Source organism: Schistocerca serialis, chromosome 2 (assembly GCF_023864345.2).
Source record: "Schistocerca serialis cubense isolate TAMUIC-IGC-003099 chromosome 2, iqSchSeri2.2, whole genome shotgun sequence".
NCBI classification, from domain to species: Eukaryota; Metazoa; Arthropoda; class Insecta; order Orthoptera; family Acrididae; genus Schistocerca; species Schistocerca serialis.
In genome coordinates this window covers 484,818,077-484,841,012 of record NC_064639.1, presented here as the reverse complement: position 1 = coordinate 484,841,012, position 22,936 = coordinate 484,818,077, and the positions used below count along the sequence as shown (strand labels likewise).

The 22,936-nt window shown below is 39.1% G+C and overlaps 1 protein-coding gene and 2 non-coding genes across 3 annotated transcripts in view; 1 reads left to right on the top strand and 2 right to left on the bottom strand.

Moving 5' to 3' along the window:
• Window positions 1–1,091: 1,091 nt before the first annotated feature.
• Trnat-ugu (transfer RNA threonine (anticodon UGU)) lies at window positions 1,092–1,166 on the bottom strand. Its single transcript has one exon. It is a non-coding gene; the product is annotated as a tRNA-Thr (tRNA).
• A 351-nt stretch (window positions 1,167–1,517) lies between these two features.
• Trnat-ugu (transfer RNA threonine (anticodon UGU)) lies at window positions 1,518–1,592 on the top strand. Its single transcript has one exon. It is a non-coding gene; the product is annotated as a tRNA-Thr (tRNA).
• Window positions 1,593–21,233: 19,641 nt separating this feature from the next.
• LOC126457409 (28S ribosomal protein S22, mitochondrial) overlaps window positions 21,234–22,936 on the bottom strand; it is a 45,948-nt gene continuing 44,245 nt past the window's right edge. The window contains exon 7 of the mRNA XM_050093678.1: window positions 21,234–21,967. Within this exon, the coding sequence (XP_049949635.1) occupies window positions 21,836–21,967 (132 nt within the window). The 3' untranslated portion in view covers window positions 21,234–21,835. The remainder of the gene's footprint in view (window positions 21,968–22,936) is intronic.

The following is a 22,936-nucleotide window of genomic DNA, read 5'->3' as shown; positions in this document are numbered from 1 at the left end:
AAAAGGCTGGATTTTACACCAGACTTGTAATGTTAATTTTTGAAAATGTCACTGAATAGTCCTAAATTAGATGTAACTATGGCAGTTAGATTTTCCAAGAGCCTCTTAGTTCTCTCACATCCTCCATGGGCACGTCATTTGGGTTATCAAATATGTATAGTTTGTCCACATTCTCCGTTGTCTTGTTCTCTTTAAGCAGAGCAAAAATGCATGTGTCAAAATTAAATTTTTTGACACATTTATGTGCTAAGCAGTGCACTGCACAGTCCTCCCCATAACTCTAATTCTTCATCACTGTGCATAAGCCCAGGTGCTTCAAGTGCAGATTCTATGGAAAAATGTGCTTTACTGTCTATGTAGGTGGCTTACAAAACTCTCGTTTGACCTATACTTGAGTATTGCTCATCAGTGTGGGATCCGTACCAGATCGGTTTGACGGAGGAGATAGAGAAGATCCGAAGAATAGCGGCGCGTTTCGTCACAGGGTTATTTGGTAACCGTGATAGCGTTACGGAGATGTTTAATAAACTCAAGTGGCAGACTCTGCAAGAGAGGCGCTCTGCATCGCGGTGTAGATTGCTCGCCAGGTTTCGAGAGGGTGCGTTTCTGGATGAGGTAACGAATATATTGCTTCCCCCTACTTATACCTCCCGAGGAGATCACGAATGTAAAATTAGAGAGATTAGAGCGCGCACGGAGGCTTTCAGACAGTCGTTCTTCCCGCGAACCATACGCGACTGGAACAGGAAAGGGAGGTAATGACAATGGCACGTAAAATGCCCTCCGCCACACACCTTTGGGTGGCTTGCAGAGTATAAATGTAGATGTAGATGTAGATGTAGATGTTCATGCTAAGACTAAGGGCCATTGATGTCACAAAGTCGTTGCCCTCCAGCACACAATTGTAGTCCTCACTGGGCTCACAGTTCGCCAAACTGAGAGGTGTCATTAGTGATGCAACCACAATGTGCTGTAAATTCCTGTGAAATTCCTGGCAGCTGGGATTCTTGTTAAATGAAATGATAATTAAATGGACACCATAGCTGCAAACAGGCATTGATGTACTTCATTGGGGACATGTTGAAAATGTGTACCCCGACCGGGACTCGAACCCGGGATCTCCTGCTTACATGGCAGACGCTCTATCCATCTGAGCCACCGCAGGCACAGAGGATAGCGCATCTGCAAGGACTTATCCCTTGCACGCTACCCGTTAGATCCACATTCCCAACATGCCCACACCACTACATTCGTAGTGCGCCTAATAGATGTTTGCCCATCATACTCATTACTCGTGGCAGATTAATCTACCAAATCCCGTGCGAGTCCGGGCATAGCGTGTGCGTTCGCACAAGAAGGTCAATGGCTGGGAAGCCATATTTTTTAATTATATATGACAGTAGTATCTGTCCCCGAAAGAACAGTTACCGTGGATGACCATGCAGCATGGGGAGCATGCAAGGGATCTCACGGGGAGAATGCAAGGGATAAGTCCTTGAAGACGCACTATCCTCTGTGCCCGCGGTGGCTCAGTTGGATAGAGCGTCTGCCATGTAAGCAGGAGATCCCGGGTTCGAGTCCTGGTCGGGGCACACATTTTCAACATGTCCCCAATGAAGTACATCAACGCCTGTTTGCAGCTAAGGTGTCCATTTAATTATCATTTCATTTCTACCAAAGCTGCATGGTCATCCACGGTAACTGTTCTTTTGGGAACAGATACTACCGTCATATATATTCTTGTTAAAATCTGACTGTTGGCGGCTCATTGGAAATGTTTTCTTTATGATCCTGGTTCACCTGTGATGTCAAGAAGAACTCAGAGCCTCAGTTTTCATGTCCTTCGACAGCATTAACAAGTCATAAACTGTCTGTTGAAGGCCAATAAAACCCAGAGGGAGTGCACAGATTTTTGTGGAGGGTTAATGATCTTCCACGTTTCTAACCAGACCAGAGAGTCCTGAAGGTAATACTCTAACCAACTTGTTTGGCTGCTTAGAGCACAGGTGAATGGTTTTGGATCATACACAGTCTTGCTGTTCATAGCATTGAACAGGCTGTTCAGTCTTACCAGAAAGGATGCAATGTTCAGCACTGTTTGCTCTGCAGCTCCAATGTAGAGAATGCTGATAGAATAACAGCTGAGACAGAATGACTGAAAACTTTTGCTGTGAGTCAAACATTCATGTTTTCAAAGTTATTGAGATTTATATGTCTATAATTGAGAAAGCAGCACATTCTTGCTTAGGTGTCCTCCCTGTTTAATTGATGCACTTTGACAATGTCTTGCCAAGACATAATGTCATCCAAATTAATCTGGACATCTCTCTCCAGCAAATGGTTAGGGAGACTTTCAAGAAGATGACATACATCATATATAACATAGAGAACATTGTCACAATAACGGAAGAAAGGTTTTTCTGCAGTAACACTGAAATCAAGTACTAATGAGCCATTGTTGGACCTTTGATTACAAATAATACAATGAACCTTTAAACCAGCAGCATAAAGTCTCTCTAATACAACACGGAGCAACTGTTTCATCACACGAGACATAGTCTGTTGACAAGATGTAATACAGGCAACAGATATCTTTTATTTTTGTCACAGCCTGTGAGCAAGGAACATGAGAGCCTGTGTTGCCTCCCCTAAACAAACATCCAAGGCTACTGAAATCTTCATAGCCCTCAGTGACATACTTAGTGCAGTACCTGGCACACTACTCACACCCATCTTGTTGAACATCAATGCACAATCTCTGCAACTTTCATCCGTTATCTTCATTTTTTCACCAAGATATTTGAATAAATTAGGTTCTGTGCCAGCTATACTGTTCATTTCAGTGACCCACTTCTGAATAGGTTTTTCTGAAGGCAGCTTCATCCCAACCTCTCTTCTTAAATGATCATATGCTGCAGGGCTTTTATAAAATTAACTCTACCATAGCAATCTTTGTGCCTCTGTCCAAGGAGTGTAAGATCTGAAAACAATAAAGGAAACAGTTTAATTCAGGTTGTAAGAGAGCTGACTAAGCCATTAATGCATTTGATATCATTGGTGAGCAATTATTTACTTGTGTAGACACTGCATACCAAATAACGTTCCACATTTTGGAGACATATGTTTAACAGCATCTTCTACCACAGCTTTTAGGTCAGACTTCTTTTTGGTAAGATTTTGGATTATCCACAGTTTCTTCTTCTGTTTTGCCATTAGTAACTTTTGCTCATTAATTCTTTTTATCAACTTTTGCTTTCTTTGTGTTAAAGCTGTTGCAGTTACTGACATATCCAACGACTATGGACCAGCTTGTGGGCAGGTGGAAAACTGTTACTTTCTGTGGAAAGTCAATGGTTGCAACTGGTGTTATCTGCTAAGCTGTTAACATAAGGCATGAATAACAAGGACCTATTACACTTCACTTCAGCCTCCAAGAATAAAATTTCCTTGGCACACTAACCGCAACGTGAACTACTGATGAGGATGACAACTGTCCTCTAAAGCTCAAGAAATTGTACAATTTTGACACATGTACAGTACTGAGAAAATTTTATTCACAGACAAGAATATTGATCCAATGGTTGCAATCTTCCATGAACATCATCAAGAAATTCCTACCAAAAGTAACAAACAAAAGATACAAAGCAGTGCAGCTGGTCATGGAGTTTTTTAGTTCTCATGTGAGCTCTACAGAAATTATGAATGTCTGGAGAATTAGCTGATACTGGGAGAAAGAAGGCATCTATCTAACAAAAATTTAGTTCAGATTATCAAGAGTTGGTTTTCAGCTAACAATATTAAAATATCCTGATGCTCATGTAGGTTTTCTGCTAATGGAAGTGGATTAATTAAAGAAAACATATAAGCAGCCATTCTTTCTATATTCTATCAACGAATGGAATAGAAAGAGCACTTAATGGTATGGAACATGGAAACTAGCTTATGTTACGCACATTAGTGTGACATACACAGAGTATAACAATAATTTTAAGTACATAGCAGCAGCTCTGTTATTATTTTCTGCTGAAAATGATATACACTGATGAGCCAAAATGTTATGACCACCTGCTTAATAGCTTGTTTGTTCATCTTTGGAAAGAAATACATAATGGATTCTGTGTATCAGGGATCCAACAGTTTGTTGGTAGGTTTGTATAAGTATGTGGCATTAGATGTCTATGCGCAGGTCATTTAGTTTGCAAAAATAATGGGCTACTGATTTGTGTACACATGATGGTGTCCAATAGCGAGCCAGATGGGTTCCATATGATTTACAACAGACGAATTTGGTCATCAAGACATCAACATGAGTTCACTATAATGCTCCTCAAACCACTGTAGCACAGTTCTAGCTCCGAGACACGGACAATTACACCACTGAAAGATGACATCGCCGTCAGAGCAGACATCAAGAATGAAGGGATGCAGGTTGTTCACAGTCGTCAGTTGTCGGTGTGTCTTCAGTTACTACCACAAGCCCCATGCTAGTGCAGGAAAAAGTCTCCCATAGCAAAATATTGCTTCCACCAGTCTGCATTCATGGCGTGCTGCACATTTCGAGCCACTGGTCATCTCGGTGATGGCTTTTGTGGAGATGACCATTGACCTAGCAAAGCAAAAATGTGATTCACCCAAAGAGCTGACACACTTCCATTGATTGACTGTCAAAGCCTGATGGTTCCATGCCCACTCCAACTGTAATTGATGATGTCTTTGGTTAACATGTGAACACATAGGCGAGGCCCTTGTTCAACAGTGTACAATGAATGGTGTGTCCCGAAACACTTATGCATGCACCAGCATTGTGCTCTTTTGCCTTAGATCTACTTTACAGAGCAGACAAGCATCCAAACCCCATCTTCTGTGAAGAGTCATAAATGTCCAACCATTCAGTGCCTAATGGTAGTTTCACGCCCAACCATAGTATGTGGGGTGTGGGTCAAAGAAAAAAAGTGATTATTATTATAAAAAAATTATTCGTGAACCTTTTTACAAAATTCCTTCAGTCACCTTAAAATTACTCTGCATTAAATACGATGCACTTGTCAAGTCTTTTTTCCAACTGTTTGAAGCATGCCTAGAACTTTTCAAGTTTGATATCATCCAGTGCCCTTAGTGAAGCTATTTTTACTGCCTCCACATCATCATAATTCTTCTGTTTTAGCATTTTTTTCATTCATGATAATGGGAAAAAGTTGCATGCAGCCAAGATGTGGCAAATACAATGGATGGAGATTGACAGACCATCCATAAAATGGCAAATAGTGTGTCACTCATAAGGCCACGTGTGTAGGGACATTGTCATGATGAATGTACCGGTCACCTGATAGCCAAAGTGCCAGGCATTTCCTCCACATGTCCTCTTGCAGACATCTTAAAACTTCCACATAAAACTGCTGGTCAACAGTCTATCCAGAGGGCACAAATTCCCAATGCACAGTTCCTTGAACACTAAAAAAAGACAATGACCATCATCTTAACTTTTGACCTCACTTGCCTTTTTCTTTTTTTTTCTGGGAGTCATTCACTGGTATGATGCTTGCTTGGTTTCTGGGCCACATTTGTAACACCACCTCTCACCACCTGTAATGACTTTGTTCAGAAGATTTGGATCACTTTCAATCTCTGTTTTCAAGTCCTGGCACAAACTGATACACATTGTTTTTTGCTCCTGTGTAAGAAATTTGGTGGCAACACGTCGCATGTGCTGGCCCTCACTCAAAATATTCTGGGATGAGCTCCAACTCACGCAAGTCTCAGCTGAAATTTGGTCAGTTTTGAACAACAATTGTTGGTTTTTTGGCAGATTTTTTCAATGCCTTCCTTGTTTTGTGAGGTTGCAGGGCATCAAGGACAAGATTGGTCTTCAACACTCATCTTATTACACACAAATTAGTCGAAAACTTGTGTGTGGCTCATAGAATAAATCAGAAAGCCCTTGAAGCATTTGGTAAGTCTACATTGCTGATTTTTAAAGCAGGAAACAAAATTTCACACACACTCTTTGTTCTTTTAAAGTTACCTTAATGACATTGCAAGCAGAACACACTAACAGTCAGAGAAACATAACACTGTGCTCACACGTTGACCTGAATACTGACGCTGTCTGCACAGTTGTCTTGTGAAGGCCTCTAGTAACTCCACCTAGCAGGAGACCTCTATACCAAAGTGTTTCAGGTCAGCTTGGGTTGTGTGGTGGTTTGTTATACTTCACCTCATGCACCAAACCCTTAAATAATTTGCCATCTTAATACTCCACTTATATAAAATGAAATGAAATGATCATGTGGCATTGCTAGCCAGGAGGTCCCATCCAGGTTGCAAGTCCTATTTCAGATGTTGCCACATTGGTCAACTTGATTGTCAGTGATGATGAAATGATGCTGAGGACAACACAACATCCAGTCCACGAGCGGAGAAAATGTCCGATCCCGCCAGGAATTGAATCCAAGCCCACTGCATGGCAGGCAAACACATTGCCACTCACCTAAGCAGACCGATTCCTATATACAATGAAAATTGCTTACTGAATATTTGGTTGCTGTTACGAATTATTAATCAGAGTCCAGCTAGCCTATGCCCTGAATCTGTATGCCTTCTTGCTCCAACTTGGCTAAGACTTCCCCACCATACAGGCTCCAGATAAAGCTGCTGAAAATTAACATCTCATTCTCATTCACTCCACCACATAAGTAAGAAGTGAAGTTAGATTCACTTTCTTATATTATCTTCAAAATTACAACTCCATACATGATAAATGAGGACGGCTACCAACTCGTATACTGCCTCTCTGTATTACGTTCATAATATATCTGATATTCCACTTGATAATTAACAGTTACAATACATATATTACCTTTGGTGTTTTGCATTCTTATATTTCATGGAGCTCTTCCTTTCACACCACCTGCTCCATCGAACTCCTATCTTCACCTCAGCAGGTAGTTAAGATGGCGGCTACAGTAAAAGTTAAGCAAGTGTCCTTCCAGAAAAACTTAAATTTTGCCGTAAAAAAGAAATCGTGTGAAAATTGTAAAGACGAAATCAAGAAACTGAATGAACGCATAACGAGCTTACAGTTCATAATCGGCAGTTTGAAAACGGACATTTCGAAAATACAACAAGAAAATAGTGAACTGAACACGCTAAAACTTGTGCGAGATAGTTCGTCCGTTACGGAAAAGTGGTCAAATGTAAAGTGCAAAAACAGCAAGTCCAAAGTGCAAATTCGGAAAACCTGCGAAAGTTACGCAAGCTTTGTGCACGAAAACACATTTCAAGTACTTTCGATCGCCGATAGTGAAAATGCAACACAGTTCGCAGGAACGTTGGGAAAAGCAAAATGGCACTTTGGGGAATAAGGTAAGAGAAGAAAATTTACTGACGCAAACAACTGTGAAGGAGGTCAATATAAATGTGCCGACCAAAAATTGTGTCGAAGTGTGTGGTAAAACAATACAAAACGATTCGCAAATTGTGAACTCCAATAACAGGAAACTGTTTGTGTTTTCAGACAGCCATGGTCGTGGACTTCCTAGTAAACTAAAAGAAACAACTGAAACATTTTCGTGTGGTATAGTGAAACCGGGAGCCCCACTTAGCGAAATTAAAAAAATGACCGAATCCGCAGAGGCAAAAAAATCTGCATGATAAAGACTTCGTTGTACTTATGGGAGGCGCAAACGATGTCTACAAAAATGAAACATTGAGTGCAACGCGCGATCTTAAACAGTGTCTGAGGAACCTCACTCACACTAACGTAATACTTGTCAATATTCTGCATCGCTATGATCTTGTAAGATGGTCATGTGTTAACAGGGAAATAGAAAGTGCCAACAGTCAGTTTGCAAAAATCTGCAAACATTTTAAAAACGTGAAATGCGTTGATATAAGCAGTATTGGACGTAGATTCCACACGCAACACGGACTTCACCTGAATGGCTTGGGGAAAGAATATCTGACAAGCCTGATAACCAGGGTAATAAAAAACCACCAAAACAAATTCAAAACCAAAACGATAATTGCATTGCCATCGCCTGACTCCATTACGAAAACACTTCAAAAAAATTCATTAGAAACTTCATCAGCAGCAGCAAAACATGTAAAAAAAGACCAAATTTTAACAGAAAGAACAGTGGACATCGATTTCAACAACAAAAGAACTACTGTTCCTCATCAGCCAAGTATTATTTTAGACGAAAATAACAAAAACGAGAAGACTCCAAGTTCACAAGGAAACACAGCAGTAGTGGTAGAACCAACATTTGAAGTGTCAGAAACAGCACCACCATCAACAACAACAAATAGAAGGCTGTTGGACAGAAGAAATGCTGAGCCTCCTTCTCATCTCAACGATTTTTTATGTGTGGGCCCGAAGAAAAAGAAGGGACAACAGTAGGTAGTGTCAGGTGTCTCCTCTCTCCTGTCTCAAGGCAGACTCCAATGGATTCTCAGTCAGGTAACAGCACTAATAGAATGAAAAAGCAAGAGGAAGGCATCTCTTTCTTTCATCAAAATATAAGGGGCCTCTTAAACAAAATAGATCAACACCTTATTAACATTAGTGAAAAGGACAGTATAAATAATGCCCAGATTTTGTGCTTAACTGAGCACCATGTTACTGATAAATGTGCCTTGCCATCTATAGCAAGTTATACTTTAGTAACATACTACTGTAGGGAAAGTAAAGATAAAGGTGGAGTAGCAATTTATGTTAAGGATAGTGTAGCATACAAAGCTATAGATATTAAGAAATATTGTGTGGAACAACAATTTGAGGCATGTGCCACAGAAATAACAACTAAATTCTATCCAATAATAGTGTTGGCTGTCTACAGGGCTCCTTCAGGTGACATAAAAACTTTTCTGCATACAATGGAACTCCTTCTGTCATGGTTACTTTCAAAAGCGAAGGATATTGTAGTATTAGGTGATTTTAATATAAACTTTTTGACAGAAAATAAGAATAAAATAGACTTTGAGATTGTGATGAACTTACTCAATCTGACTTCAGTAATAAATTTCCCAACAAGAATTACATCCGAGTGCCAAACTATGATAGACAACATTTTTTAAGATGTAAATAGACATCAGAATTATATTGTCAGGCAGGTTATAAGTGGGCTTTCAGATCATGATGGACAAATTCTCACTATTTATGACGTTAATCTGTTCAAAAAAGAATTTCCTCGATGGAAAGTCATAAGAGTAATTAATGAAAAGGCGAAAGGAACTTTCAACCACAGGTTGCAGCTAATGGATTGGTCTTTAGTATATAGCCATGATGATGTTGATACTAAATTTAACTGTTTTATAAATGAATTCTGTGCTCTTTTTGAAGAAATATTTCCCAAGAAATGGGTCAGAAACAGTGCTTCCAATTCTGTAAGCAAGCCTTGGGTTACAAAAGGTATAAAACAGTCATGTAAAACCAAAAGGGAAACTTATGCTGCAATAAGATTCTGTAAAGATGTAGAAAAATGGGAACACTATAGAATATACTGTAAAATTTTGAAGAAACTAATACAGAAATCAAAAGCCCTTTATTATGAGAAGAAAATAGATAATTCTAATAATAAAATAAAAGCAATTTGGAGCATTGTAAAAAAAGAATCAGGAAGAGATGCAACAAGTAAAGAAGATATAAATAATATCAGATATGAAGGTATCCTAATAGATAACCCCAAAAGGGTGGCTGAGATTTTTAATAAACACTTCCTATCAGTATCTCAACAGATTGGTTGCAAGCCCGATGTTGATGAAGCTGTAACTCTTTGTCAAGCTGTATATTCTAACACAATTTCAGAAATGCACCTTAATCCTGTCACTGTAGAAGAAATTCAAAAAATCATCATGTCTCTAAAAAGTACGAATTCTGCAGGGGTTGATAATATATCTAGTAATTTATTGAAATATTCTTGTGTGTGGATAAGGGACATTCTCTGTCATATTTTCAATGCTTCCCTTCAGAAAGGTGTTGTTCCCAGTAGACTTAAGTATGCCATTGTGAAGCCCCTGTACAAAAAGGAGAATAAAGCTGAACTAACTAACTATCGACCTATCTCTTTGCTGACAGCTTTCTCCAAAATTCTAGAAAAGCTAATACATGTAAGAATTACTGATCATCTCATGAAGAATGGAGTTCTCAGCAAAAGCCAGTTTGGCTTTCAAAAGGGCCGTTCAACAGAAGACGCAGTCTACGCACTTGCAAATGAAGTTCTAGAAACCCTTAATGAAAAAATGCTAGCACTTGGTGTCTTCTGCGATTTATCCAAAGCGTTTGACTGTGTTGATCACCAGATTCTCTTGCAAAAAGCAAAATTAGTAGGAATAAGTGGTGTTGCAGGCAATTGGCTACAGTCGTACCTCCAAGACAGAAAACAAAAAGTTGTGTTGAATAGCTCGGGTGGAGTATGTGACACTTCCTCAGATTCTGAATGGAGTTCCATTACATGTGGAGTGCCCCAGGGCTCAATTCTTGGGCCACTATTATTCCTGATTTTTATAAATGATCTACCATCATGTACAAGCCTGCCGTGTAAATTTACATTATTTGCTGATGATACCACAATTTTTATGAGCAGTAGAACAGTCAACAATCTTGAGGAACTCAGTAATCACATACTCTCAGATATGGTTAATTGGTTCAAGGTGAATGGTCTCTCATTAAATTCCAGTAAGACCAGCTTTATTCAATTCTGTACAAAAACAGAAAAAGAGAGAGAGATAAGTGTGACATGTGGTAATCAACCAATAGTCAGAATGGAAACAACAAAATTTCTTGGAGTGCACATTGACAAGAAAATGAACTGGTCTTCACATATTATTGATCTCTGTAAGAGGCTTAGCTCTGCTACCTATGCTTTACGGGTTGTCACTACATGTGTTGAACCTAACACTGCAAAAGTGGCCTATTATGGCCATTTTCATTGTCTCATTGAGTACGGAATTATTTTTTGGGGCAACCAGCCATTAGCAAGGAAAGTGTTCATTGCACAGAAGCGAGCTTTAAGAATTATATTTAGATTGCGCCCAAGAGACTCTTGTAGAAATAGTTTTCGTAATCTTAAAATATACACAACTACATGCCAATATATTTTTTCTCTCATGTGTTTTGTTTGTAAAAATATAGATATATTTCAACCAAATAGTAATTATCATGAGCATAACACACGGAGGAAGAATGACATACACAGTGAACTCAGAAATTTGAGCTTGGCACAAAAGGGTGTCCATTACACTGGAGCAAAACTCTTCAATGCTCTTCCTCCCGAAATAAAGACAAAGATTCATAACAATAGCGAGTTTAAGAAAGCACTAAAAATATTTCTGCTAGAAAAAGCTTTTTACAGTCTAGATGAATTTTTAACTAAATAAATTGTAATATTTTAATATTATATAATACAAGTTGACATAATGCCACTACGAATTTTATTTAACCTGAGATCTGTATCTGTGTGTGCTCCGTATCTGTTTTCTGTAGTGTTTTAATAATTCTAAGAAAATATGTATTTTCTTTTTCTATATTGCTGCCCAAAGAATTTACTGTATAAGTTTTTATATAATTATGTACTCAAATTTCTGTATATGCTATAAGATTATCAGACTGTATTTGTAAAAAACTGACTCGTTCCACGTCCTTGTGTATTTAACACAGTTGACCTATGGAACACGAAATAAATCAAATCAAATCTACCCACTTCCATACAGTCAGTGGATCATTAGCTCCGGTATCAATACCTATGATTTAAAACACCTACCAACAGTGGGATGTTCACCATTTATCGACTACTCTCAGTCATGAACATCTCATCTCTGACATATTTATTTAAGGATGTGATACCTCTCATTCAACAGATGGGACATATTACTACATATCCTCCCACTAAACGAAAGGATGTTGTAGCCACACATTCAATTTGAATTATTATACAAATGTTATGTGAATACCTTCACAATTACTTTCAGTTTTTCTTTAAGTTTAACTTTGCAGTCAGTATTTCTTTGTGTTTTGTTTCACCATTAACACATAATTCATTATACCTTATCATAAAAATCTCTTTCTTTATTGGAAAAAGTGAATATTATCTATAATTCTAGAATCAAACATCAGAGCACTCAGAGATTACTTTGGTCCTTGGGAACTGGCAAATTACTTAATTTTAATAACTTTATTTAATCAGTATGGCGGAAATGCTCCATGGTCCGGGGTCTGTATCCTTGTGCAAATAATAATACTTGTACACATTTCTCAACACTGCCCTTCCAGAGATTAAGCACTCCTTCCTCTAACTTCGTTAATATGACTTACCTCCCTTCCTTGGGTCCACCCAAAAATCATATAAGTTCCATTATCTGGGCTAACTTACCCATAAAGTGCATCATATAGCTTCTTTACTATTATTTTAAGTACTCCAACAATTCTCCCTTCTGTTTTTCTTTTTCCTATCTCTAAATGCCACACCAGATTCCTACAGACTCCTGATTTTCTCTGAACAGTTTTCCTGTCTGTTCTTCCTGTCACTACTCTCCCCCAAACCCCACTTCCTTCTACATGTTAGCTTGTCACACTTATCTTTGGGTTATTCTGACACCTGGTCCATTTATTCCTCCCCTTGAAGAGGTGACAAGACTAACTCCTAAAAAAACTATTTTTGTTCCTATAAATCTTCCCCCATCTGCTTGAGATCATGTGCATGATTGCAAACTTTTTTTTTTAAGTGTGTGCGTGGAGGGAGGGGGAGTGCATTGTTCCTCAGCCAGTTCACTGAAGTAAACTTTATAATCACTCCACAATGAATGTCACTATTGACTTGGAAAAAAGGAAAGGGACTCAACAATAGAGACATATGAATGTGGAAAGAGGAAATTCGCAGTTGGTCCTCAAATTTGAGGAATAAGAAAGCGAAAAAATAGAATCAGTGTGTTGACTCTGAAGAAGTAAAGGAGGTGGACTTCAAAGAGAGAATTCCTTTCTGCCCCCGTACCCCATGACACCCTCCCTGCCAGGTACTTCATTGGGACATCAGAGGATGCAGAGTGGTCGACATGCCCTACAGAACGGATAGCACACCTCCCTTATAAAATGAACTCTAACCCCCCCCACCCCCAAAAAAAAGAATCTTAATTCACATTATTCAGAGTAAAAAACAATGCTTGGCTAGGTTTCTAGTTGGATACTCTATTTTTTAAATCTCTTCACCATCTCTACATTGTATAGTCCTTTTTCTTTTACCATAGTTGGCTCTACTAGAAATAATGTTTTTGGATGGGGAACTCCCTCAAATGTGTAGGGTCCAACAAGCTTAGAAAAAAATATACTGGTCTCTTTTTTTAATATTTGTTCTCATATCATGATCATTAAATAACACTAGGTCTCCAATATTAAACTGCAGTACTTGCACTTGCTCGTTGTACCAATGGACTCGTAGATCTGCACTGTCTATAGGGTTTTTTGTTACTTGTCATTGTATTTCTTCTATTGGCACAGTTCTGTGTTTTGGCCAACTAAAGAATTTTAACCAAGTTTGTCCATTATTTCTGTAGGTGATAGGGCTGCAGTTAGATGTCGTAGTCCGTCAATAACCATTTGAAACTCTGGAATCAACTGTTCCTCACCTATATGTTGCTTTGAACAAGAGGTTCTACAAAGTTGAGCAATTTCCTTCATTATTCATTCAAAAGGGTTTCTTTGTGGGTGGCCTTTTGAAATAGCAGTGGGTTTAATTTTTCCAATCCTAAACATTCTGTAAAGGCTCGACTGGTAAATTGTGGTCCACTGTCTGTCAATACGCTACAAGGTTTCCCTATCTCTTTCAAATATTACTTTAAACACCTAATTTCTGTTGGGTTGTTAATATGTTTGATTGGATAGAGCTTAATGTACTTTGATCAACTCTCTACCAGTACAAATATGTAAAGTTACTCCTCCGCTACTGGTGGGTAGTTGACTAAAAAAAGTCCGCTGCTGTGAGGACATGCAGTCCTTTGGGGATTATCGGCTACAACTTACACAACAGTGCTTGATTATTGTCTTTCATACTTTGACATACTTCACAATATCTTATTACTGATAACACTTTTGAACCTAAGTTTTTAAAATAGTAAAATTGAATCATGTTTTATATGCATACTCCAAAATGTCCATACCTCTGTGAATAAAATTAATTAAATCAAACTCCACTGTTTGTGGTATACACAGTCTCCATTTTGGTCTAACTTTATTGACTCTCAAAAAATAATGCAGTTTTCGATAGTCCAGTTTGACACGTTGTCATCTAGTGTTCTTTCCTGGTTCAGTGTCATCCATTTATCACCAAAATATGGATTGTTAAGTACATTTTGTTTAATACATGAAGCTAAGTTCTGTACTTCATTATTTGTACAGCTTAATGCTACAAAGTTTATATTAAAGGTAATTCAAGGACCTTCAGTTCCTACCATGTCATTCATTCCTTATAGGAAACATGATAATGCATCAGGAACTACATTTTGTGAACTCTTTATATATCCAGCATCAATCTGGTATTCTTTAAAAAAAAAAATAATAATAAAAGGTACCTATTATATAAGTCTACCATGCGACAGGCAACTTTCCATAAGGAATGCTAAGGCTTAGCGGTTGGTATGTACAGTTATCTTTGATCCCAAATTAAAGTTTGAAATTTCTTAATGCTCCATACAACAGCTAATAACTCCTTTTCTGCTGTTGTATAATTTAACTCATGCTTCCTTAGAGCTCAACTCACAAATGCTAGTGTGTTGTGCTCTCCCAAACTCGTATCTGCTTCACCCTGAAACAATTCACTTGTCATCCCATACTTGGAAGCATCAGTACTTAAGTTACATGGCTGATCCGTTTGTGGATGTTTCAAAATTGGTGCTTCTACCAATGCTACTTTAATTTTACTAAAAGCATTGGACTCTTTGGTTCCCCAAACCCATTTTGATCTTTGCTTCAACACGTTTAAAAATCTCGTGTTATTCATTGGTTGACCCCAAATATATTGCCGATAAACTCCTGATAACCCTAGAAAAGACTGTAAATGTTTAGTATTCTATGGTTTTGGGCATTTTTTTACAGCTCTGATTCATTATAGATCTGGTTTTATCCCCTTTATATCTACTGGGTGCCCAAGGAATGTGAGCTTCACCCTACCAAAAAATGACTTATGATAGTTTAATAGTAGTGCCTTTAACTTAAAACTTTTCCAGTATCCTTGACAATGAATTACAATGCTATTACTATGTCTTGGATACTAGGAGTATATTGTCCACATAGATTACGAGTTCATTTAACATCTTTACCTAGCATTGCATCTAGGCCTCTTATAAATTCTGATACTGAGATATTCAAGTCAAATGGTAATACCGTACATGTAACTGGTAAGACTTACCTTCGTACAGAAAAGCAGTACTTCAGGCTTACCTGAAACTACTGTAACATACAGTAATATTTTGTACAAATTACCTCTTTGTAAAGCATTCAATAACTCAAACTCATAAGCTTAAGCTTTTAATTTATTCTTGTATTTCACCTTGCGTTCCAATTGTACTCTCTTCTTCTATCTCACCTTGTGTTCAAATTGTACTCTCTAGCTCCAAAACAGGGTTGGTTGCTACACTCCTGGAAATTGAAATAAGAACACCGTGAATTCATTGTCCCAGGAAGGGGAAACTTTATTGACACATTCCTGGGGTCAGACACATCACATGATCACATTGACAGAACCACAGGCACATAGACACAGGCAACAGAGCATGCACAATGTCGGCACTAGTACAGTGTATATCCACCTTTCTCAGCAATGCAGGCTGCTATTCTCCCATGGTGACGATCGTAGAGATGCTGGATGTAGTCCTGTGGAACGGCTTGCCATGCCATTTCCACCTGGCGCCTCAGTTGGACCAGCGTTCGTGCTGGACGTGCAGACCGCGTGAGACGACGCTTCATCCAGTCCCAAACATGCTCAATGGGGGACAGATCCGGAGATCTTGCTGGCCAGGGTAGTTGACTTACACCTTCTAGAGCACGTTGGGTGGCACGGGATACATGCGGACGTGCATTGTCCTGTTGGAACAGCAAGTTCCCTTGCCGGTCTAGTAATGGTAGAACGATGGGTTCGATGACGGTTTGGATGTACCGTGCACTATTCAGTGTCCCCTCGACGATCACCAGTGGTGTACGGCCAGTGTAGGAGATCGCTCCCCACACCATGATGCCGGGTGTTGGCCCTGTGTGCCTCGGTCGATTGCAGTCCTGATTGTGGCGCTCACCTGCACGGCGCCAAACACGCATACGACCATCATTGGCACCAAGGCAGAAGCGACTCTCATCGCTGAAGACGACACGTCTCCATTCGTCCCTCCATTCACGCCTGTCGCGACACCACTGGAGGCGGGCTGCACGATGTTGGGGCGTGAGCGGAAGACGGCCTAACGGTGTGCGGGACCGTAGCCCAGCTTCATGGAGACGGTTGCGAATGGTCCTCGCCGATACCCCAGGAGCAACAGTGTCCCTAATTTGCTGGGAAGTGGTGGTGCGGTCCCCTACGGCACTGCGTAGGATCCTACGGTCTTGGCGTGCATCCGTGCGTCGCTGCGGTCCAGTCCCAGGTCGACGGGCACGTGCACCTTCCGCCGACCACTGGCGACAACATCGATGTACTGTGGAGACCTAACGCCCCACGTGTTGAGCAATTCGGCGGTACATCCACCCGGCCTCCCGCATGCCCACTATACGCCCTCGCTCAAAGTCCGTCAACTGCACATACGGTTCACTTCCACGCTGTCGCGGCATGCTACCAGTGTTAAAGACTGCGATGGAGCTCCGTATGCCACGGCAAACTGGCTGACACTGACGGCGGAGGTGCACAAATGCTGCGCAGCTAGCGCCATTCGACGGCCAACACCGCGGTTCCTGGTGTGTCCACTGTGCCGTGCGTGTGATCATTGCTTGTACAGCCCTCTCGCAGTGTCCGGAGCAAGTATGGTGGGTCTGACACACCGGTGTCAATGTGTTTTTTTTTCCATTTCCAGGAGTGTATTTAAGCAGATGTTATGTCCACCTGTATTTGCAATAATGTTTCCTTTAAATTGTGTTATGTATACTTTGTCTCTACAATTACACATTAAAATTGTGTGGAGAAATCAAGGATTACCTGTTATCAGCCAATTAGGTATTACTAAACATGTCTGCATAAACATAAAATTGTTCAATGTTATTGGTAATTACTTCATGTTTAATCTGTCTAGCTTTAACTCCTGCAATGCCTACTACTTGTACACCAGTTACAGGAAGTATTGGATAAACTTTTTTCTGTCCACAATTGTGAAGTAAATGTGTACGTAGACTCGAGAAGTGAAATTTCCATAACATCAAATAATAATTCTGATAGTATGGAAATTTCACTTCTGGAGTCTATGTATACATTTACTTCACAATTGTTTATCACACTGTACCTACAACTATTGGTTTCGTAATGTCAGTACATCTCTGTCACTCATCTTCTGCTAATAACCAATTTTTCATTGTTGTGATTTTGCTTAACGCTATAATTTGGGCCTATATTCAATCTGATATGTCCTGGATCACGGCCCTTTGACTAAGACATTGATCATTTTCCATCCCTAAAATCATTTAGGTTGACGTAAAGGATGGATTGGATTAAATTGTTTGGGGGAGGAGACAAGACAGCAAGGTCATCGGTCTCATTGGATTCGGGAAGGTCGGGGAAGGAAGTCGACCGTTTGCTTTCAAAGGAACCATCCTGGCATTTTCCTGGAGCAATTTAGGGAAATCACTTGCTGTAAAGGTTTGTACAATTGTAGCCCATTCTTTTTGGTGTCATTATTAGTAAATATTTGTGTCATTTCTTAAGTTATGTTGTCGTTTTGCCTTTCCTCCTGGGTTTTTGGTCATTTGGTAATAATTTACTTCTCGCATGTAAATACTGCACCTGACAGTGAGAAAAAATTCTGAAAATATGTTTTGCCCAGCATGAAAAAATAGGTACTTGGCACTAGGTTGAAACTAAAACATTTGAGCAATCCAAAGTGAGTGAATATGTCAACTAGTGCTGCAAGTGGGAAAACAAGGAAACATGCTAAATATGATTAGACAAAGGTGTGACTGATGATGACAACAATCATGAAATTGCACATCCATAGTAGAGTCAGTGTGGTAATGTTTGTGATTATTTGAACAGATCTTGAACACCCAGAAGAGGTAACGGGAAAAAGGTTTACGAAATCCGGTTTTGGGAGCACCATGTAAATGGAGTGCTAGGTACTCCCATCAGCCAACATGCCGAGTAGAGCTTGTCAGTGGCAGGAGATACAGCAAGAGTTGTATCAACTTTTACAAGTTTACCGCTCCATATCCGCTGAGCAGAGCGCCCTAGTGTCAAGAAACTTGACAGCCAACATCATGCTGGCATCATTTAACGTCGGTTTTTTCTCCATGAACATTTTTTTTACTAAGCATAAATCACAGGAAAATTATAAATATGTTGTCGCAAAACCAGATGCAAACTAATATCGTGGACACAGGAAATTTTACAGGAGCAATGAAAAATGTCGTAAACGGGGGGTAAAAATTGATTACAGAAACATAAAAGCGGGGTTATACTGTACTTACATAATAGATCTGACATTCAACTTGATAATTAGCAATTACAATACATTTATCATCTTTGACATTTCGCATTCTTACATTTCATGAATCTGTTTCTTCTGCACTGCCTGCTCTATGGAACTCCTATCTCCACCTCAGCTGGTGAAGTCATCTGGCTGTTATCCACTTCTGTACAGTCACTGGAGGATTGTTAGCTCTGGATCAGCACATACGATTTAACCCCCCCCCCCCCCCCCCTCCCCTCCGCAGGTGGGGTGCTCACCACTTATCAAATAGTCTCAGTCACAAACACCTTTTCTCTGACATACGTATTTAAAGACATGATACCTCTCACAAAATGAATGGGATGTATGACTACATCTACGAATGGCGGTGCCCTCTCAGTCTTGTTTTATTTCTCCCCTTCCCTCATATCCCCCTAGATAAACTGACATTTGAAGGGACCAATGCTATAGCTAACCAACGGACAGTGTCATATCTAACCAAAGGAATGCAGGAACTTGTACTTAGTAATTTACCCAAAATAGTCTGGAGACGTAATTCTGGCTCTGGAGAAATCATGTGTGGGGATTCCCAAGATTGAGCCTTCAGTCCACTGCTGTTGCTCACATATGTAAATGATCTACTATCAAATCTACAGTAAGCAGAATTAGTTGTTTTTTGCAGGTGACAGTAGTATTGTAATCAATCCAAGCATACATACAGGACCAGAAGAAATGGTAAGCAGTGTTCATAAATGTATCATTGACTGGTTTTCTGAATTTGGCCTTACCTCAACTTAAGAGAGACACAACATATTCCGTTCTGCACATCTAGAGGTACTACTCCAATGATAAGAATAACACATGGTGAGCAAATAATAAACAGGATGGAAACTTCAAAATTTATGGGTGTCCATGTGTTATGGTCTTCAGTCCAGAGACTGGATTGATGCAGCCCTCCCTGCTACTCTCTCCTACGAAAGCTTCATCTCCAAGCAACTATTGCAACCTACATCCTTCTGAATCTGCTTAGTGTATTCATCTCTTGGTCAACCTCTACGATTTTTGCCCTCCAATACTAAACTGGTGATCCCTTTATGCCTCAGAAGATGTCCTTCCAACTGATCCCTTCTTCTAGTAAGTTGTGCCACAAATTCCTCTTCCCCCCAGTTATATTCAGTACCTCCTCATTAGTTACGTGATCTACCCACCTAATCATCAGCATTCTTCTGTAGCACCACATTTCGAAAACTTCTATTCTGTTCTTGTCTAAACTAGTCATTGTCCATGCTTCACTTCCATACATGGCTACACTCCATACAAATACTTCCAGAAAAGACTTTCTGACACTTAAATCTATACTTGATGTTAACAAATTTCCCTTCTTCAAAAAACTTTTCCTTGCCATTGCCAATCTACATTTTATATCCTCTCTACTTTGACCATCATCAGTTATTTTGCTCCCCAAATAGCAATAGTCTTCTACTACGTATTTCCTAATATAATTCCCTCAGTGTCACCTGATTTTATTAGACTACATTCCATTATCCTTGTTTTGCTTTTGTTTATTTTCATCTTATATCCTTCTTTCAAGACACTGTCCATTCTGTTCAACTGCTCTTCTAGGTCCTTTGCTGTCTCTGTCCATGTTAGTGGGAATTTAAAGTGGAAAGTGCACATTTTGGAACTCCTAAAACAAAGTAGTGCAGCCGCATTTGCACTTATAATCACTTCAGATCTTGGGGTGAGACAAATCAGTAAGTTGACATATTTTTCATATTTGCATTCAGTAATATCCTATGGCATAATTTTCTCGGGTAACTCATCTTTAAGCAAGTATTCATTGATCAAATGTAACGGTAATACGTGGTTCTCACCCATGACCATCTCGTAGGCATCTGTTTCAGGAGTTCGGCATTCTGACTAACGCTCCACAGTATATTTATTCCCTCATGAAGTTTGTTGTAAATAATCCACTACAGTTCAAAAGGAATAATGATGCACATAATTACAACACTAGAAGCAAAAATACTATTCATTACTCCACAATGACGTTTCCTTTAGCACAAAAACGGGTGCACAATGCTGCAACTCAAGTTTTGATCATTTACCAAACAATATAAAATGTCTGACAGACAGCAAAATAACATTTGGAAACAAACTGAAAAAGTTTCTTTTTGGAAATTCCTTTTATTCTGTAGAAGAATTTCCACTATTGCACTGTGTAAAAGGGAGTGGGTGCAGCTTAGTATGTGATCACAATAATACAGACAGAGTAAGGCTCTTCTTGACAACATGAAGTGCTTTGGTTCATAAAACAAGCAATGACTGTGGATTCTGCAATGATTTCTGTTTGGCACCATACCATTGGGTGCCCCATGTTTACATTCTTATTGCCACAGTAAACTGTTCTTTAGTCTCTTGGTATTACTGATATATTTACGTTGCTGATGTTACTAATTCTGAGGATGATATCAGCTACTTCTCACTGTTAAGCCGTATCAAATTCCTGTAATAGGACACTTACCACCAGCATGATGTAGGAGCTGAGTACTCTGTAATGGTGGAAGGCAGTGTCCACAATCATCTACAGATGAAAAGAAATATACAAACATAAATTTAGTAAAGAATAGTAATTGTCTAAGTTACTACATGTTTTATTTCTGCATTGTCTGTTACAACAACTTATCCTTTTGGCCTTAGAAGAACAGATGTTTTTACACATGGCAAACATTACTGTATTCATTTCATCCATATCTCACCCACGTATTTATTCTAATTATATTCCTCAGATTATCATTATAGAGTTACAGAAAATGTAACACACTCACAGAGACCACCTTTCACATGTCCCCATACATAACAAAGTTTTTAGCAGCACTGCAGCTCACTTTTTCCAATTAACATTATTAATTTAAATAAATTTTTTCATCATAAAATAAAAACATATAACAAATGAATTTACTACTGACAACTGTTGGTGAAACAGATAGAATTTTTAATGTAACAAAGAGCAGCATCCTCAACTGTAAGCCAAATAAACCGAAGAGGGGGAGGGAGGGAGGGTTTATTTCATTTTTGAAATCTTCTGCTTATTATTCTTTCCACACAACAGTACAACATTCTTCAGCCAACAAACAACCAGTGTTTTAGTACAAAATTTCACACACATTTATGTCCAGATCACAACATTTACACAGACTGGAAATGATGAATTGCTCTAGCTACCAGTGCCATGTGCATGTTGAATTCCTTCTGCCACTAGTTCTTGTTGTTTCTGGAGCTCAAGCAAAGTCTGTATTGCCAATTCCAATTGCCCTCGCCGTCTGCAGTCACTTGATGAGATATATAGCTATCAACAACAATAATTTTAATTAAAGATCACTAGGCATCACTACAACATACTAATTGGAAGTAAATTAATTCTGTCCTCAGAGAACACTTCTGGTGATTTTTAAACACTTTATCAATATCACTTGACTGCCACACAATAGTCTAGGCTTTGAAATAACTAAAACAAGACTGAAACAAAAATATACTGAAACTTTTTTTTTTGTTTCTAACTTGTGACACAAAATCAGTCATCTCAACCAAATACACCGAAATATCAAAGAAAATTGATACTAAGCACACCAAATGACATTTTAGTATGAGAAAAGCTGATCATTGTTTATACTGAAAAGAAAGAAACAAAGAAAAATATCTTCCTTAGATGTGTACTGATGACGGCAGGAAGTGCACAAATACAATATCGTATTTTATGCAAGAAATATGCTGGAATGGAAACTTAGTAAGAATGCATGTTGAAAAGGAGGAATGCATGTTGAAAACATTATAGTAAGTGTGTTTTTGTGTGTGGGGGAGGGGGGCAGCCACTTGTGTTCATTTCATGACTGTGTAGAAACTGCCACCCGCATAAAAGGAATTTGAATAATTTGCCATGTACATTTAAAAAAAAAAATATGTAATGCAAAATGGGCTACCACACATGGTGTAGTAGAATCACACACAATCATTACTTAAAATACACTAGATACTGCAACGAATAAACAAATAAGAAGTCTGTAGATTCCTAAGAGAACAATAGCACCCTTAAATAACGACCCGCCCCCCCCCCCCCCCCTCACCCCCTGCTCCTTTCATCTACAAATGCCTACGGCTCTTTAACTCCTGTTGTTATGGGTGGAACACTACACCAAAAATTTCTCCCCCATTTTCTAAATTTGCATTCAGATAATTTGTGCAGCATGGTAATATGACCATACAGCTTCATCTAGCCCACCCAAACTACTTCTAAACAATTTGTATCCTAACATACATA